Consider the following 18,576-nt stretch of genomic DNA (forward strand, 5'->3'; position numbering starts at 1 on the left):
CTTAGGCTCATCCGAGAGAACGAGATCTTTCTGGACAAGACCTTCAGCGAGGTTATTACACCGACCATACCAGAAGAGAGCAGACGATGAGGAAGGCAGAGAGGAGACAGGTGCAAGAGACCCCGGGGGAAGTACCTGTCAGGAACAAGTTGAATCTTTTGGAAACAGCAGACAGATGAAACTGCCAGTCCGCAAGGCGGCCAGGTCTGTCAATCAAAAGTTGGCATGGAGGCACAGCAGAAGACTCGGACATCGCACAGAGCCATGGTAATAGAGGATTCCATAGTGAGGGGAACCGACCGGGGTTTTTGTGGCAGCAGGCGGGACTTAAGGATGGTGTGTTGCCTTCTTGGTGCCAGAGTTAAAGACATCACAGACAGAGTGCAGGAAATCCTCAAGGACAAAGGTGAAGAGCCAGAGGTGGTGGTACATGTCGGCACAAATGATGTCGGGAAGAGGAGGAGGAACATAGTACAGCGGGACTTCAGAGAACTAGGAAGAAGGCTGAAAAGCAGGATGTCCAGGGTGGTTATCTCCGGTTTGCTTCCAGTTCCTCGGGCTGGTGAGGCCAGAAACAGGGAGATAATGGACTTGAACGTGTGGTTGGGGAACTGGTGCAGGAAGCAAGGATTTAAATTCTTAGATCACTGAGGTATGTTTTGTGGTAAGCATAAATTATACAAGAGAGACGGTTTGCACCTTAATAGGTTAGGGACTAGCATTCTGGCAGACAGGTTTGCTACTGCAACACAGCTACGTTTAAACTAAGTAGCGGGGGCGGGGGATGGGACAGACTGGATGTTTAAGAAGGAAATTGAAGGGAAAGTTAGAACAAGGGAAGTCAAGAAAGATAACTAGCAATGAAGCAGAAAACTCAAAAAGGGAACATGCTGTAAGGTTGAGTGAAATAGGAGTTGATGGGAAGGGTGAGGGCAGTAACAAATTGAAAATACTATATATGTATGCACGAAGCATTAGAAATAAGATGGATGAGCTGGAGGCTGTTTTGGAAATTGGCAGATACGATATTGTGGGGATAACTGAGACGTGGCTTCAAGTGGACAGGGCCTGGGAAATGAATATTCAAGGCTACACATGCTACCGTAAGGACAGACTGACAGCAGAGAGGGTGGGGTGGCCATGTTGGTAAGGGATGATATTCAGTCCCTTGGGCGGGGGGACCTAGAATCAGGGGATGTAGAGTCAGTATGGATAGAGCAGAGAAATTCTAAGGGTAAAAAGACTCTCTTGGGAGTTATCTACAGGCCCCTAAACAGTAGTCTGGATGTCGGATGTAAGTTGAATCAGGAGCTGAAATTGGCCTGTCGCAAAGAGGTTACTACAGTTGTTATGGGGGATTTCAACATGCAGGTAGACTGGGAGAATCAGGATGGTATTGGACCTCAAGAAAGAGACTTTGTGGAGTGCCTCCAAGATGGATTCTTAGAACAGCTGGTGCTGGAGCCTACCAGGGAGAAGGCAATTCTGGATCTGGTATTGTGCAACGAACCAGAATTGATCAGGGACCTCGAAGTGAAGGAGACATTGGGAAGTAGTGACCATAATACAATAAGCTTCAATCTGCAATTTGAGAGGGAGAGGGTACAATCGGAAGTGACAATATTTCTGTTTAATAAAGGGAACAATGGAGCTATGAGAGAGGAGCTGGCCAAAGTTCAATGGTGCAATATCTTAGCAGGGATGACAGTGGAGGAACAATGGCAGATATTTCTGGCTATAATGCAGAAGATGCAGGATCAGTTCATTCCAAAAAGGAAGAAAGATCCTAGGAGGAGGCATGTGTAGCCATGGCTGACGAGGAAAGTTAAGAAACATATAAAGTTAAAAGAGAAAATGTATAACATAGCAAAGATAAGTGGGAAAACGGAAGATTGAGAAACTTTTGAAGAACAGAGGATTACTAAGAAGGAAATACGCAGAGAAAAAATGAGGTACGAAGGTAAACTGGCCAAAAATATAGAGGAGGATAGTAAAAGTTTTTTTAGGTATGCGAAAGGCAAAAAATGGTTAAGACTAAAATTGGGCCCTTGAAGACAGAAACAGGGGAATATATTATGGGGAACAAAGAAATGGCAGAAGAATTGAATTGGTACTTCAGATCTGTGTTCACTGGGGAAGACACAAGCAATCTCCCTGAGATAACAGTGGCTGAAAGGCCTGAACTTAAAGGAATTTATATTTGCCAGGAATTGGTGTTGGAGAGACTGTTAGGTCTGAAGGTTGATAAGTCCCCGGGACCTGGAGGTGGCTCGAGAAATCGTGGATGCGTTGGTGATTATTTTTCCAGAGTTCAATAGATTCGGGATCAGTTCCTGGGGATTGGAGTGCTAATGTTGTACCACTTTTTAAGAAAGTTGGGGGAGAGAGAAAGCAGGAAATTATAGACCAATTAGTCTGACCTCGGTGGTGTGAAAGATGCTGGAGTCTATTATAAAGGATGAAATTACGACACATCAGGATAGTAGTAACAGGATAGGTCAGAGTCAGCATGGATTTATGAAGGGGAAATCATGCTTGACTAATCTTCTGGAATTTTTTGAGGATGTAACTGTGAAGATGGACGAGGCAGATCCAGTAGATGTAGTGTACTTGGACTTTCAGAAAGCTTTTGATAAAGTCCCACATAGGAGGTTAGTGAGCAAAATTAGGACACATGGTATTGGGGGCAAAGTACTAACTTGGATTGAAAGTTGGTTGGCTGACAGGAAACAAAGTAGTGATAAATGGCTCGACCAGTGGGGTACCGCAGGGATCAGTGCTGGGACCGCAGCTTTTTACAATATATATTAATGAAGATGGTATTAGTAATAACATTAGCAAATTTGCTGATGATACTAAGCTGGGTGGCAGGGTGAAATGTGAGGAGGATGTTAGGAGATTACAGGATGACCTGGACAGGTTAGGTGAGTTGTCAGATGCATGGCAGATGCAGTTTAATGTGGATAAATGTATGGTTATCCACTTTGGTGGCAAGAACAGGAATGCAGATTACTACCTAAATGAAATCAATTTAGGTAAAGGGGCAGTACAAAGAGATCTGGGTGTTCTTGTACACCAGTCAATGAAGGGAAGCATGCAGGTACAGCAGGTGGTGAAGAAGGCTAATAGCATGCTGGCCTTCATAACAAGAGGTTCTTCTGCAGCTGTATAGGGCCCTGGTGAGACCACACCTGGAGTATTGTGTGCAGTTCTGGTCTCCAAATTTGAGGAAAGACATTCTGGCTATTGAGGGAGTGCAGCGTAGGTTCGCGAGGTCAGTTCCTGGAATAGCGGGACTACCTTACGCTGAAAAACTGGAGCGACTGGGCTTGTATATGCTTGAGTTTAGAAAACTGAGAGGGGATCTGATTGAGACATATAAGATTATTAAAGGATTGGACACTCTGGAGGCAGGAAACATGTTTCCGCTGATGGGTGAGTGCCAAACCAGAGGACACAGCTTAAAAATACGGGATAGACCATTTAGGACAGAGATGAGGAGAAACGTCTTCACCCAGAGAGCGGTGGCTGTGTGGAATCCTCTGCCCCAGAGGGCAGTGGAGGCCCAGTCTCTGGATTCATTTAAGAAAGTGTTGGATAGAGCTCTCAAGGATTGTGGAATCAAGGGTTACAGAGGTAAGGCAGGAACAGGATACTGATTAAGGATGATCAGCCATGATCATATTGAATGGTGGTGCAGGTTCGAAGGGCAGAATGGCCTACTCCTGCACCTATTGTCTTCACTGATGGTTGTTGCAACAATGTGGCCTATTTGTCTATCTTCATTGTAACTTTGAAACTGTCCTTAATAACTGCAAATTTTAATGCAGTTTCTGAATGTCTATTTTGAATGAGGATTCAGTTTATCTATCTTCAAAGCTGTGTGTAAACTTCAATGGGCTCCATACCTTGTGTTTGTAAGAGGCAGCTGGTCACTCTTTGCTTTGAACTGAGGAAGTATTGCAGTGTCTTAGTCCCTCAGGTGTTTTTCTGGAGGAACACACAGGAACACCACCGTAAATCAACATGAGGCTAGTCTGGCAATATTGAACTGATCCATGTCACATTCGTTGCATCTTCATTAGGATGTATGTTGTTTTTTTCTTTAAAGCCAACAACTTAACCAGAACCACGGCTCTGATTCTATTGTTGCCCTGAGCTGCTCCTTGTCTGGAGATTGTGTTTGTTTTTCATGTGATTCAATACCAGTTGATTTGGTGATGCTGGTGTTGGACCGGGGTGGACAATGTTAAAAATCACACATCAGGTTCTTCCAAAAAAAAATCTGTTGGACTATAACCTGGTGCTGTGTGATTTTTAACTTGATACCAATTGAGTCAGACTCAGAAACTGAGCAACAACTACCCAGCACCATGAATGGGAGTACTCAACTATCAGAATGCTTACAGAGTTCAATATCCAACTCCCCAGCTACCTGTTGGAAATAGGAAAAACGGCGCTATTTCTAATGTTTTTACCAAGACCCCAGTGTATGTCCTTTTACAAGAGGACATTCTTGCAGTTAGTCCAAACAACCTCGAAAAAGCGGGAAACAGATTGAAATTAAAACAGGGGTCAGAGCATTGCAAACCACAAGAATGACCCACAGCAGCTTCTTCCCGCTCTGCCTCCCTCAGCAGGCCCACACACAGCCCGAGAAAGGCCTCTCTCTTCCCCCCAGCCCGCTCACTCCAAGTTCCGGGACCAGTTCCTGCTCCGCTCGGCCTCTTACAAACAGCCCCCGGTTCTCTCTGAACTCACCCGAATCAATCCCGGTCTCGGAGCCCCCTCTGTGTCCCAGGCTCCCATCCCGATGTGCTGCTGGAAGGAGCCTGCTGTTCCCTCGCTTCCCTGGGCGCTGATCTCTCCATTGCGGTCTGTTTCAAACAAACCTCTTGCACTCACTGAGTAAATGCTCCTCAATGGCAGCGCTGGGGGAGGGCCTCACGCATGCGCTCCTCTACTCAGGAACAGTCAGCTTTGGGAGAAAAGGTTCAATCCCAGATCCAGTTAGGGCTGGAGGATCAAAGCCTGCTGTGTCTGTCACTCAGTTTCCTCTCCGGACCCGCCCCTCACTCTCTGTCAGCCTTTTCTCAGTCAGGTCGGACCGGGCTGTATAAAAAAGGAAGGGGAGGCAGCTCTGCTCTCATTCAGCAGCGATTGGAGTGAAGAAGCGTGATGTCTGGAAGAGGTAAAGGAGGCAAGGGCCTGGGAAAAGGCGGAGCGAAGCGGCACCGCAAAGTGCTCCGTGATAACATCCAGGGTATCACGAAACCAGCCATCCGGCGCCTGGCTCGCCGTGGCGGGGTCAAGCGCATCTCGGGCTTGATCTACGAGGAGACCCGCGGGGTGCTGAAGGTTTTCCTGGAGAATGTGATCAGGGATGCGGTCACCTACACTGAGCACGCCAAGCGCAAGACAGTCACCGCCATGGATGTGGTGTACGCTCTGAAACGCCAGGGCCGCACTCTCTATGGTTTCGGCGGCTGAGGAAAACGCGACTCTTCCAACAAACCCAAAGGCTCTTTTAAGAGCCACCCAAACCTTCAGAAGAGAGCAGAGACTTGAGGACCGGGTAGGCAGCGCATACTGAGGGGATTGTTACTGTAGGCCGTTATTTCCCGTTTATCGCGATTTTTAAAATTTATTTCAGTTCCGAAAATATACTAATACCGTGTTCTGCGGTACGGCAGAGACCATTCAGAGTGGACGATTCACATTTTTGCTGTTTACCGGATGCTGCCTGAACTGCTGTGCTTTTCCATCACTACACCCATCTAGGCTCTAGTTTCCAGCATCTGTAGTCCTTGTTTTTCCCATAGACGGTAACAATATCCAATTAAATGGATTTAGATTTAGATTACTTAGTGTGGAAACAGGCCCTTCGGCCCAACAAGTCCATACTGCCCCGCCGAAGCGCAACCCACCTATACCCCTACATCTACCCCTTACCTAACACTGCGGGCAATTTAGCATGGCCAATTCACCTGACCTGCACATCTTTGGACTGTGGGAGGAAACCGGAGCACCCGGAGGAAACCCACGCAGACACGGAGAATGTGCAAACTCCACACAGTCAGTCGCCTGAGGCGGGAATTGAACCCGGGTCTCTGGCGCTGTGAGGCAGCAGTGCTAACCACAGTTCCACCGCGCCGCCCATGGAATTTATTGATATCCGGTACAAAAGCGAGCGCTCTCCACGTTAAAAGGAAAAGAATCAATCGAGAAAAAGTTTAGCCCCTTTCACAGATGCTGGGAGTGGCTCTTAAAAGAGCCTTTGGGTTGTTAGATTCAAGAATGGTCTCTTCACTTTTTAGCGGCGCCCCCAGCGGAAGTTTTCTTGGGCAGCAGCACGGCCTGGATATTAGGCAGCACCCCGCCCTGAGCGATGGTCACCCCTCCCAGCAGCTTGTTGAGCTCCTCGTCGTTGCGCACGGCCAGCTGCAGGTGCCTGGGGATGATGCGGGTCTTCTTGTTGTCCCGGGCCGCGTTGCCGGCCAGCTCCAGGATCTCAGCCGTCAGATACTCCAGCACCGCAGCCAGATAGACCGGCGCTCCGGCACCCACACGCTCAGCATAGTTACCCTTTCTCAGGAGCCTGTGAACACGGCCCACCGGGAACTGCAAGCCAGCCCGAGACGACCGAGATTTCGCCTTGGAACGAGCTTTCCCACCGCTTTTTCCTCCTCTTCCAGACATGGGTACAATCCCTCAACCACTTTGAGAGATTGCTGCGCCCCGCCCATATTGCGGCCTCTTATACCTTCGGGAGGAATGATGGGTCGGCCATTTCTGACTGGTCCCACTGTTCAGCGCCTCCTAATGCTGTTCCAATTCCCAATCAGATATCTGCCTCATTCCCCAATCCGCAGAGGGCACGGGGAGGAGGGCGGAAAGTACCGGCGCGAAACCATCAACCGCCCTCTTTCCAATTTGAAAAGCCCGCCAATTTCCAAATTAAGGAGTATGTTTTACATGAAAAATGGAGTACAAAAAGTGTGGAAGTTTAAAAAAATTAATACAATTGTTAACTTACTTTTAGTTTACAAATATATAGTTCTTTGAGGATGTGACTAGACAAGTTGATGAGGGTCGAGGTGTGGATGTGGTGTATATGGACTTCAGCACGGCATTTGATAAGGTTCCCCATGGTAGGTCGACGATGCCCTCCACTGCATCTCTTCCACTTCCCGCTCCTCCGCCCTTGAGTCCCGCAGGACAGAACCCCACTGGTCCTCACCTACCACCCCACCAATCTCCATGTTCAGCGCATCATCCGCCGTCATTTCTGCCACCTCCAAACGGACCCCACCACCAAGGATATATTTCCCTCCCCTCCCCTATCAGCATTCCGTAAAGACCACTCCCTCCGTGACTCCCTCGTCAGGTCCACACCTCCCCCCTCACCTCCCTCCAAGGCCCCAAAGGAAACTTCCATATCCGCCACAATTTCACCTGCACCTCCACACACATCATCTATTGCATCCTCTGCACCCGATATGGCCTCCTCTATATTGGGGAGACAGGCCGGCTACTTGTGGAGCATTTCAGAGAACACCTCTGGGACACCCGGACCAACCAACCCAACCACCCTGTGGCTCAACATTTCAATTCCCCCTTCCACTCCACCAAGGATATGCAGGTCTTTGGACTCCTCCATCGCCAGACCACAACAAAACAATGGTTGGAGGAAGAGTGCCTCATCTTCCGCCTAGGAACCCTCCAACCACAAGGGATGAACTCGGATTTCACCAGTTTCCTCATTTCCCCTCCCCCCACCTTGTCTCAGTCTAATCCATCGAATTCAGCACTGCCTTCCTAACCTGCAATCTTCTTCCCGACCTCTCCACCCCCGCCCCAGTCTGACCTATCACCCTCAGCTTGACCTCTTTCCACCTATCACATTTCTGACGCCCCTCCCCCAAGTCCCTCCTCCCTACCTTTTATCTTAGCCTGCTGGACAAACTTTCCTCATTCCAGATGGTGACATCTTGAAAAATGTCCGTAATACAGAGGAGGTTCTGCTGAATGTTTTTAAATAGAAACGTTGGATAAAGCACAAGCACATGATCAGGTGTTCCCTGAAACACAGTGATAAGCTAGGGAAGTGATTGTTGGGCCCCTTGCTGAGATATTTGTATCATCAATAGTCACAGGTGAAGTGCAAAAAGATTGAAAGCTGGCTAACGTGATGCCACTATTGAAGAAAGGTGGTAAGGAAAAGCCAGGGAACTATTGAACAGTGAGCGTAACATCGGCAGTAGGCAAACAGTTGAGGGGATTGTGAGAGACAGGATTTACATCTTTTGAAAGGCCTGGATTGATTAGGGGTAGTCAACATGGCTTTCCGCGTGGGAAATCATGTATCACTAACTTGACTGAAATTTTTTTGAATTGATAAGGAAGAGGACTGATGAGGGCAAAGTGATGGATGTGATCTATATGGCCTTTAATAAGGTGTTTGACAAGGTTTCCCATGGGAGATTGGTTAGCAAGATTGGATCACATGGAATACAGGGAGAACCAACCATTTGGATACAGAACTTGTTTGAAGGTAGAAGACAGAGGGTGTTGGTGGAGGGATGCTTTTCAGACTGGAGGCCTGTGATAAGTGATGTGCTACAAGGATCACTGCTGAGTCCACTGCTTTTCACCATTTATATAAATGATTTTAGTTAAAAAATTACACAACTCCAGGTTATAGTCCAACAGGTTTATTTGGAAGTACAAGCTTTCAGAGTGCTGCTCCTCCATCAGGTGTCTGTATTTAGAAAACTTGTTGGACTATAACCTGGTGTTGTGTCATTTTTAACTTTGCATACCCCAGTCCAGCACCAGCATGTCCACATTATTATGAATGATTTGGATGTGAGGTTGCAGGTATTGTTAGTAAGTTTGCAGATTAGACAAAAATTGGATGTGTCGTAAACAGCAAAGAAGGCTACCTCAGAATACAGCAGGATCTCGATCAGATGGGCCATTGGACCCAGGAGTGGCATATTGAGTTCAATTTATATCAATATGAAGTGCTGCAGTTTCGAAAGGCAAATCAGGGCAGGACGTACACACTTAATATTAATGTCTTGTGGAGTGTTGCTGAACAAAGTGACGTTGGAATGCAGGTTCATTGTTGCTTGAATGTGGAGTTATAGTTAGATAGAATAGCAAAGAAGGCATTTATATGTTTCCCTTCATTGGTCAGAGCTTTAAGTATGTGACTCAGAAGAACATGCTGTGGCTGTACAGAACCTTGGTTATGCCACTTTTGGAATATTATTTGCAATTCTGGTCTTTCTCCTATAGAAAGGATCTGTGAAACTTGAAACGGCTATTCAAGATGGTTTTTGGTGCAAAGAAAAGGCCTACAATTTGGAAAGAAATATAGCAAAAGACAGGAAGGCTGCAAACAGATCCAAATTCAGCAAATGACAGCAAAAAGGAATTTGACCAATAAAGAACAAATGAAGAAGAGTAGTGTTGTGGAAGCTATTAAAAAAAAAACTGCTGAAACACCAAGAAATGTGTAAAGAGAGAAATGAACATAAATAGGTTGGTAAAAAGGATCTCATGTCACTTACATCATGAAAGAGGGGGGTTCAAAATGGGGAATGAAAAGTCTCCAAAATCGCGAACATACTGTTGTTCTTTGTTCACAAATGTTCACACTACTAACACAGTAGATTGTTGGGGAGTTTAGTGAGAGGGAGAAACTGAACCAAATCAGTATTATTAGGGAAATTATGTTGGGACAATGGATAGGATTGAACGTTGTGAAACACCAGGCCTTGATCATCTGCGTCCCAGACTATTTAATGTAGTGGGCTGAGCAATAGTGGATGCAGTGGTCGTCATGTTCCAAGATTCTATAGGCTCTGCAATAATTTACACAGATTGGGGGCTAGCGAGTGTAAGCAATCCAATGGAAAAGGGAGGTAGGTATAAAATTGGGAACTAAGGACCAGTCAGCCTACAGGTAAAAATCAAATTGAAAGCTTCAATTATGAAGTATTTGACAAAACAGTATTCAGAATCCGATTGAGTCAGCATGTACCTGAAGGGCCTGTTCCAGTGCATACTGTTCTGTCCTCTAAGCCTGATAAACCAACTGGCCATCTTTGAGGATGTAAACAGTAGAGCTGATGAGAGTGTAGCAGTTACTGAGGAGAAAAACTACAATTAAGTACCTGGACACCGCAACAAAGGGCAGAAAGGTGGAGAAATTACATAGCTATGGAGAAGGAGAGGATTAGGCAAAATGGGAGGATATTTAATTGGGGAAGAGGAAACAATGATGCGATTAGACATGAGTTAGGAAGCATGGATTGGGAGCAATTGTTCCATGGTAAAGGCACTATAGACATGTGGAGACTGTTTAAGGAACCGTTGTTGCAAGTGATGAATAAATATGTCCCTCTGAGACATGCAAGAAGTTGTAAGATAAAGGAACCTTGGATGACGAGAGCAGTGGAGCTTCTCGTCAAAAGGAAAAAGGCAACTTACACAAGGTGGAGGAAGCTAGGGTCAAGCTCAGCTCTAGAGGATTACAGGCAGGTGAAGATGGATCTCAAAAATGATCTGAGGAGACCCAAGAGGGGGCACGAAAAAGGCTTGGCAGAACGGATTAGGGAGAACACAAAGGCATTTTACACTTATTGCTCACATAAGAGAATGGTCAAAGAAAGAGTAGGGCCGATCAGGGAGAGCATAGGGAATTTGTGTGGAGTCTGAGGAGGTAGGGGAAACCCTAAATGAGTTTTTTGCTTCGGACTTTATGAAAGAAATGAACTTTGTAGTGAATGAAACCTTTGAAGAGCAGGTGTGCATGCTGAAATGGATAGAGATAGATGAAGCTGATGTGCTGAAAATTTTGTCAAACATTAAGATTGACAAGTCGACAGACCCGGACCAGATTTGTCCTCGGCTGCTTTGGGAAATGAGAAATGCAATTGCTTCACCACTTGCGAAGATCTTTGCAAACTTGGTCTCCACTGGAGTTGTACCTGAGGACTGGAGAGAGGCAAATGTAATTCCTCTCTTCAAGAAAGGAAATAGGGAAATCCCCGGCAATAACAATCCCCGGTAAGTCTCACGTTTGTCATCTGCAAGATGTTAGAAAGGATTCTGAGGGATAGGATTTAGATTAGATTAGATTACATTACAGTGTGGAAACAGGCCCTTCGGCCCAACAACTCCACACCGACCGGCCAAAGCACAACCCACCCATACCCCTACATTTACCCTTACCTAACACTACAGGCAATTTAGCATGGCCAATTCACCTGACCTGCACATCTTTGGAATGTGGGAGGAAACCGGAGCACCTGGAGGAAACCCACGCAGACACTGGGCGAACGTGCAAACTCCACCTGAGGTGGGAATTGAACCCGGGTCTCTGGCGCTGTGAGGCAGCAGTGCTAACCACTGTGCCACCATGCCGCCCCATCTGGAAGAGCATGTCTTAATTAAATGCAGTCAACATGGCTTTGTAAGGGGCAGGTCATGCCTCACAAACCTTATCGAGTTATTTGAGGATGTGACTAGAAAAGTTGATGAGGGCCGAGGTGTGGATGTGGTGTATATGGACTTCAGCAAGGCATTTGCTAAGGTTCCCCATGGTAGGCTCATTCAGAAGGTCAGGAGGAGTGGGATACAGGGAAAATTAGCTGTCTGGATACAGAATTGGCTGGCCAACAGAAGATAGCGAGTGGTAGTAGAAGGAAAATATTCTGCCTGGAAGTCTGTGGTGAGTGGTGTTCCACAGGGTTTTGTAATTTTTGAACTATTTGTAATTTTTATTAATGACTTGGATGAGGGGATTGAAGGATGGGTCAGCAAGTTTGCAGATGACACAAAGGTTGGAGGTGTCGTTGACAGTATAGAGGGCTGTTGTAGGCTGCAGCAGGACATTGACAGGATGCAGAGATGGGCTGAGAGGTGGCAGATGGAGTTCAACCTGGATAAATGTGAGGTGGTGCATTTTGGAAGGTCGAATTTGAAAGCTGAGTACAGGATTAGGGATAGGATTCTTGGCAGTGTGGAGGAACAGAGGGATCTTGGTGTGCAGGTACATAGATCCCTTAAAATGGCCATCCAAGTGGACAGGGTTGTAAAGAACGCATATGGTGTTTTGACTTTCATTAACAGGGGTATTGAGTTTAACAGTCATGAGATCTTGTTGCAGTTCTATAAAACTTTGGTTAGACTGCAATTGGAATACTGTGTCCAGTTCTGGTCGCCCTATTATAGGTAAAAATGTGGATGCTTTGGAGAGGATTCAGAGGAGGTTTACCAGAATGCTGCCTGGACTGGAGGGCTTGTCTTATGAAGAGAGGTTGACTGAGCTCGGACTTTTTTCATTGGAGAAAAGGAGGAGGAGAGGGGACCTAATTGAGATATACAAGATAATGAGAGGCAGAGATAGAGTCGATAGCCAGAGACTATTTCCCAGGGCAGAAATGACTAACACGAGGGGTTATAGTTTTAAGCTGGTTGGAGGAAAGTACAGAGGGGATATCAGCGGCGGGTTCTTTACACAGGGAGTTGAGAGCATGGAATGCGAAGCCAGCAGCAGTTGTGGAAGCAAGGTCATTGGGGACATTTAAGAGACTACTGGACATGCATATGGTCACAGAAATTTGAGGGTGCATACATGAGGATCAGTGGTCGGCACAACATCGTGGGCTGAAGGGCCTGTTCTGTGCTGTACTGTTCTATGTTCTAAATTCTGTTCTTCCACACTTACATTTGGTGATATTTCTGGCGTGTGACTGTGAATATTGTGTCAGATAGATTGTAGGAAAAGGGCGGGCGGTTAGTCTAACGTAACTGTGTTTGTGTGTCCGTTATATTATGATATTTCCAAGTCTCTCTTTCGAAACTCAAAAATATTTTCAATTCAAGGCAATATATTTGTTGGTTTCAAGATTTCGGTCCAAAAGTAGCGACAATGTCGCCGCTCAGCTCAGAGAGCCCCATCAGTGCATCAGCAAAATGCATCTAACTCGACAACGGAGCCATCGATTCGAGTGAAAACTTTTCGGCCGTAAAGCTTCCTTTGTCAGGGTGAGGAGCGATCGAGTCTGCCTCTCTGGAGATGCGGAATTTCAGAGGAATCGGAGAGTTTAGGCCGTTAGAGAAACACAGAGAGGCACCAGGAGCAAGTTGTCCCTGCGCCGTCCGCTTGCTGCCTTGAAGTTGCTCAGTGCCGCCCCCAGCAGCTTCATTGCTGACCCAGTTCAGACTGACCCAGAGAGATTCAGCGCAGAGTTCTCAACATGAGCGACAGAGCCGCTGCTCCCACCAAAGCCAAGACTCCCAAGAAGAAGGCGGCGGCTCCCAGGGAAAAAAAACATCCGGTCCCGGGTTGGGAGAGCTGATTCTGAAGGTTGTCGGGGATATCAAGGATCGCAAAGGGGCGTCTCTGTCCGCTATAAAGAAGGCGCTGGAGAGAAGCGGGATCGATGTGGGAAAGCGAAAGGCACAGATCAGGGTGAGTATCAGGAGGTGCCTGGCGAACGGCTCCCTTGTTCTGGTCAAGGGCCAGGGCGTCTCCGGCTCCTTCAAACTCCCTAAAAATCCAATCAAGGCAAAAGCGGAAAAGAAGGCGGGAACATCAGCGACCGGCAAGAAACGGGCCGTGAAGACCAAGAAAGCGACAGCAAAGAAATCCCAGGCCAAGAAAGCGAACGGCAAGAAGGCGGCACCGCCAAAGAAAGCGGTGAGCAAAGCAGCGCCAAAGAAACGGACTCCCGTGAAGAAGGTGAAAAAGGCCAAGGGCCCTAGAGCCCCTAAACCCCTCAGCAAACCGGCTAAAAGCAAGGCCAAGCCCAAGGCGAAAGTGACCAAGACAGCAGCAAAGAAATGAACCAGTCAGTGTAATGTATAATCATCTGAACCCAAAGGCTCTTATCAGAGCCACCCACATCTCAGGAAAGAGCTGAGCCCGGATCCAATGATCCCCGTCCCAGCGCCAAGCGCAGACCTGCCTTAGATATTCATTGATCTGAATTACTCAAATAAACACTCCCCACGGTGCCATGGTTTACGAAAGCGGAGACCTGTGAATGGGGAAGGTATCACATACGGAAGGTTTATTGATCTTCACCTGGTTATTTCACTTTGCGACTTATAACTGTCCCGAGTCACGAATGTGACATATTGTAGTATTTGTATTTCATTGACCCGTTCAGGGATGTTACTTTGTTCAGTTTTGATTCTGAGACGCTGCGGATGTTTTCATGGCGTGTTCCTTCCATCTGCCTGTTACAGACAGTTCAGGTAGCAATTCCACATTGTCTTCGGGCTAATTACAATCTGGGGGTAATTAAAATAATAACAGATAAAGTGAGATTCTGTCCTTTTATCGTATCCACTGTATTAGCTTTTAAGATGTTTAAATTGGCGGGGTTATTTAGATTAAAGGCCGGTACAAGTTCGGTTGTTCAGTTTGTCTGGGCTGTTTTAAACCCCGCGCTTTCCTCCTGCCTGTTACAAACAGGTCAGGCAATGATCCCGCCTCCTGTCCGCGCTGCCAGCTAACTAGGTTTTAAAGAATTACTATAAAATATTAAATTTCATCTTAGTTGCTTTGCGTTTGAATGGTTAATTTAATTTCAGGGTTTGTGAGGGTGAATTTGGCGGGCATTTTCAAACTGACCAACTGTCATTTCACGTTACCCAATCAGACTCCAACAATTCTTTTCCTGCCTTTACTGTCCCTTCCGGAGCTGTTTCTCTGTGGGCTGAGGGACAGGGCTGTATCCAATCCCAGCTCTAGGGCGGGCTCTCTAGTCCCTTAAATAGGCAGCACCGCAGCATCCTCAGCATTGACAGTAGTAACCTGTGTGTTACAGCGAGTAGAAGAGAATGGCCAGAACCAAGCAGACAGCGCGCAAATCCACCGGAGGGAAAGCTCCCCGCAAGCAGCTGGCGACCAAAGCGGCCCGCAAGAGCGCTCCGGCCACGGGCGGAGTGAAGAAGCCTCATCGTTACAGGCCCGGCACGGTGGCTCTGCGGGAGATCCGCCGCTACCAGAAATCCACCGAGCTGCTGATCCGCAAACTGCCCTTCCAGCGCCTGGTGCGAGAGATCGCTCAGGACTTCAAGACCGACCTGCGCTTCCAGAGCTCGGCGGTGATGGCCCTGCAGGAGGCCAGCGAGGCTTACCTGGTGGGACTGTTTGAGGACACCAACCTCTGCGCCATCCATGCCAAGCGGGTCACCATCATGCCCAAAGACATCCAGCTGGCCCGCCGGATCCGCGGGGAGCGCGCCTAAACGGAGCCTGGCCGGTCCGGCACATTCACCCCGAGAGTAAGAGAAAAACAACGGCTCTTTTCAGAGCCACTAAACCATCCAGAGAGAGCGGGAAGCGATAGGGGACCTGAGAGCATAGCATTAATTTGTTCTCGCCGCACTAAGTCAATTCTGTTGTTATTACATATACTTTGAATCCAGGCGAGCCGAGGGGAGTTAGTCGGAACACACGGCTTTCAGCAGCAGTGATTAGTACATTGCCATGAATGTTATGTAATTTTCACACAATATATTAGGTCGGGGAATGTTTATTCCGGATGAAATCTCCTCTCTTCTCATTGTCTCCCTTGGTGTTCCCACCAGCTGTAAGTGTATGGTCATTGCTGAGAAAGCAGGCGGGAAAACATGGCGCCAAATCATCAACCTTTTTCTTTCACATTTGAAAGTCCCGCCACGATGTAGATCAGAGAAGGCCGTTTTACAGAACACAACGCATTCGTACTGAGTCATTAATTTGCTTTTCGATTATAAAAGTCCAATTCACACAATCTTTCTTTAGGGTACTGAGTCCAGAAGCTATTTAAAGGATTCGAGATCCTCTTCGGAGGGGAGGTTCAGACTCGATGGGCCGAATGCCCTCATTCAGCCCTGTCAGGATTTCATGAACGTTCTTTGCCATGAGCGCATTAATAACGAACAACGCTCTTGAGATATTATTTTAATATCGTGCTCCTTTATTGCAAAAGCTCCACATTAACTTCCTGTCCGGCAACTGTTCTGGTTCTGGTTTGATCTCGTTCATTTTGAAAGCTTCTAGCTGACAGCAGAAAGCCTCATTTAAATCATTCAATCATCATTCCCACCCAACAGAACCCGCGCGGAGTTTTGGAAATTGAAAAATATCAGTGTGTAAATGTATCTACCCGTGGGTCTGTTTCCCGGGGGTGACAATCAGGGCTCACATCCCAACCGGGGCTTGTAGTTCCTGGAATAATCAAATGTTAGAGAGTAACTTGAGCAAATAGCAGCAAACAGGAAAAAAAAAGATTTACTGGTGTTTAATATGCTCCCAAGAGGCAGGGAGTAGAGAGGGCACGTTTCCTTCTCTTGAAGCCAGCGCCAAATCATCAACAACTTTCTTTCCAATTTGAAAAGCCCGCCGATTTACAAACAACGGAGTATGTTTTACATTGAAAAAGAGGACGTTGTTCAGAGGAGAATCCATCAATTAATTGGGTTACAAATATATGCTTCAGACAAAGTTAAAAATCACACAACACCAGGTTATAGTCCAACAGGTTTAATTGGAAGCACACTAGCTTTCGGAGCACTGCTCCTTCATCAGGTGGATGTCTCTGAAAGCTAGTGCTTCCAATTAAACCTGTTGGACTATAACCTGGTGTTGTGTGATTTTTAACTTTGTACAGCCCTGTCCAACATCGGCATCTCCAAATCATACTTCAGACAATCTTTCTCGTTCATCCATTTGCCTAACCGCATCTATCTCTTTCGACATTTTTTTTTCTTTTCTGGACCTGAAGAACTGGCAGAAACACAAAAGAAGTGCCAGGAACTGCAATATGCAATTAATCTCTTCATTTTACATTTCAAAAACACTCCGGTATGTTGATTAAACATCACAGAACGTTCTTCCGGGTGAGCATATTAATCGTCTTTAGACAATATTTTAATGTCGCCCTGCCCTTTGGCACTAGTTCTGACATCAGCAAAAGCTCCACATTTGCCATCCCAGTCCTGCAGCTGTTCTGGTTTGATCTCGGTTCATTTTGAAAATCTCTCACCGACAGCAGAAAGCCTCATTTACTGTAATCTGAAATCAGACGAAACAGCGCCAGAGACCCAGGTTCTAGTCGACCAGGCATAGAACTAAAGACTTAGACCGCCAATCGTAAGATGCATCTTCTCTTCGTAGTCAAAGACGGGGGCACGTTTCTTATTCGTTTTCCGGGGGTAATATTCACTGTTCATATCCCACCGTGAATGGTGGCTCCGGAACTGATGAAGTAACTTCAAGAAATAGAAACAGCTGAAAAATGACTCACGAATGCTCCACAGCAAGGGGAAATGGCACTGAAGACACAATAATTAAACAATGTGCAACAATAAAAAAAAAGCAAGATGAATAGACAAATGCAGAATAAATCTCATTTTCAAACAAAAGAAATTTCAACAATGTCTACGTTCAAGTCGAAACCAAATGTCTCCGTGATAACACAGAACCCTGAGCAAGGTGAGGTCCTAGGGAGTGTTGGAGAACAAAGAGACTTTGGAGTGCAGGTTCGTAGCTCCTTGAAAGTGGAGTCACATGTAGATAGGATAGTGAAGAAGGCGTTTAGTATGCTTTCTTTTATTGTTCAGAGTATTGAATACAAGAGTTGGGAGGTCATTTTGCGGCTGTACAGGGCATCGGTTAGACCCCTGTTGAATATTGCATGCAATTCTGGTCTCCTTCCTATCGGAAATATGTTGTGAAATCTGAAAGGGTTCAGAAAAGATTTACAAGCATGTTGCCAGGGTTGAGCCATAGGGAAAGGCTGAACAGACTGGGGCTGTTTTCCCTGAAGGTGAGTGGTGACCTTATAGAGGTTTACAAAATTATGATGGGCATGGATAGGGTAAATAGACAAAGTCTTTTCCCTGGGATCGGGGAGTCCAGAACTAGAGGGTGAGAGGGGAATGATATAAAAGCGACCTAAGGGGCAACATTCTCACACGAGGATGGTGCGGGTATGTAATGAGCTGCTAGAGGAAGTGGTGGAGGCTGGTACAATTGCAACACTTAAAAGGTATATGAATAGGAAGGTTTTGGAGGGATATGGGCTGGGTGCTGGCAGGTAGGACTAGATTGGGTTAGGATATCTGGTCGGCATGGACGGGTTGGACCGAAGAGTCTGTTTCTGTGCTATATATCTCTATGACTCCATGCTAGCAAATGAGATTTGATTAGTTTAGGGTATCTGGTCAGTGTGCACTAGTTGGATCAAAGGCTGTATGTCTCTACAACCTGAAAGTTACAGGTTGATAAGTAGACTCTCATATATATACACAGCAAAAACTTGACAGGTGACATATGATAAATGCAATTACATAGTCAGAAACCAAAGACTGACAGGTACAAATTAAGCACTGCACCCTGAGCAAAAGCTGACGTGCATATACTCATACAGCACAGAAAAGCCCTTCAGGCATCGTGTCTGCACCCACAATGACTACCACTGAAGGTTTGCTAATTCTCTGCACTTGTCCCATATCCTTAAATGGTATGACATTTCAAGTGCTCATCCAAATACTTTTTCAAGG

General features: G+C 46.4%; 4 protein-coding genes across 11 annotated transcripts in view; 2 read left to right on the forward strand and 2 right to left on the reverse strand.

The window, feature by feature from the left end:
* The window catches only part of LOC148135449 (uncharacterized), a 43,788-nt gene extending 38,529 nt beyond the window's left edge, over nucleotides 1–5,259 (reverse strand). For 6 of the 8 annotated variants that reach the window (XR_015755198.1, XR_015755199.1, XR_015755200.1 and 3 more), the window contains exon 1: nucleotides 3,909–4,033. The gene's annotated coding sequence lies outside the window, so the exon portion shown is untranslated. Of the gene's footprint in view, nucleotides 1–3,908; nucleotides 4,034–4,761 lie in introns of those variants that run through there. The other 2 variants (XM_087984830.1, XM_087984831.1) reach the window with 2 other exon arrangements.
* Nucleotides 5,176–5,928, forward strand: LOC122544619 (histone H4). Its single transcript, XM_087984856.1, has one exon. It carries the CDS (start codon nucleotides 5,179–5,181, stop codon nucleotides 5,488–5,490), a length of 312 nt encoding a protein of 103 aa, XP_087840982.1. The 5' UTR covers nucleotides 5,176–5,178; the 3' UTR covers nucleotides 5,491–5,928.
* Nucleotides 5,929–6,306: 378 nt separating this feature from the next.
* On the reverse strand, nucleotides 6,307–6,699 carry LOC148135450 (histone H2A-like). Its single transcript, XM_087984844.1, has one exon. The coding sequence runs from the start codon at nucleotides 6,697–6,699 to the stop codon at nucleotides 6,307–6,309; it is 393 nt and encodes a 130-aa protein (XP_087840970.1).
* An 8,145-nt stretch (nucleotides 6,700–14,844) lies between these two features.
* LOC122544568 (histone H3) lies at nucleotides 14,845–15,538 on the forward strand. The gene has a single exon (XM_043683883.2). It carries the CDS (start codon nucleotides 14,866–14,868, stop codon nucleotides 15,274–15,276), a length of 411 nt encoding a protein of 136 aa, XP_043539818.1. The 5' UTR covers nucleotides 14,845–14,865; the 3' UTR covers nucleotides 15,277–15,538.
* The last annotated feature ends 3,038 nt before the right edge of the window (nucleotides 15,539–18,576 follow it).

Source organism: Chiloscyllium plagiosum, unplaced genomic scaffold (assembly GCF_037043375.1).
Source record: "Chiloscyllium plagiosum isolate Xiang-an unplaced genomic scaffold, Cpla_swu_hap1 HiC_scaffold_49, whole genome shotgun sequence".
Classification (NCBI taxonomy): Eukaryota; Metazoa; Chordata; class Chondrichthyes; order Orectolobiformes; family Hemiscylliidae; genus Chiloscyllium; species Chiloscyllium plagiosum.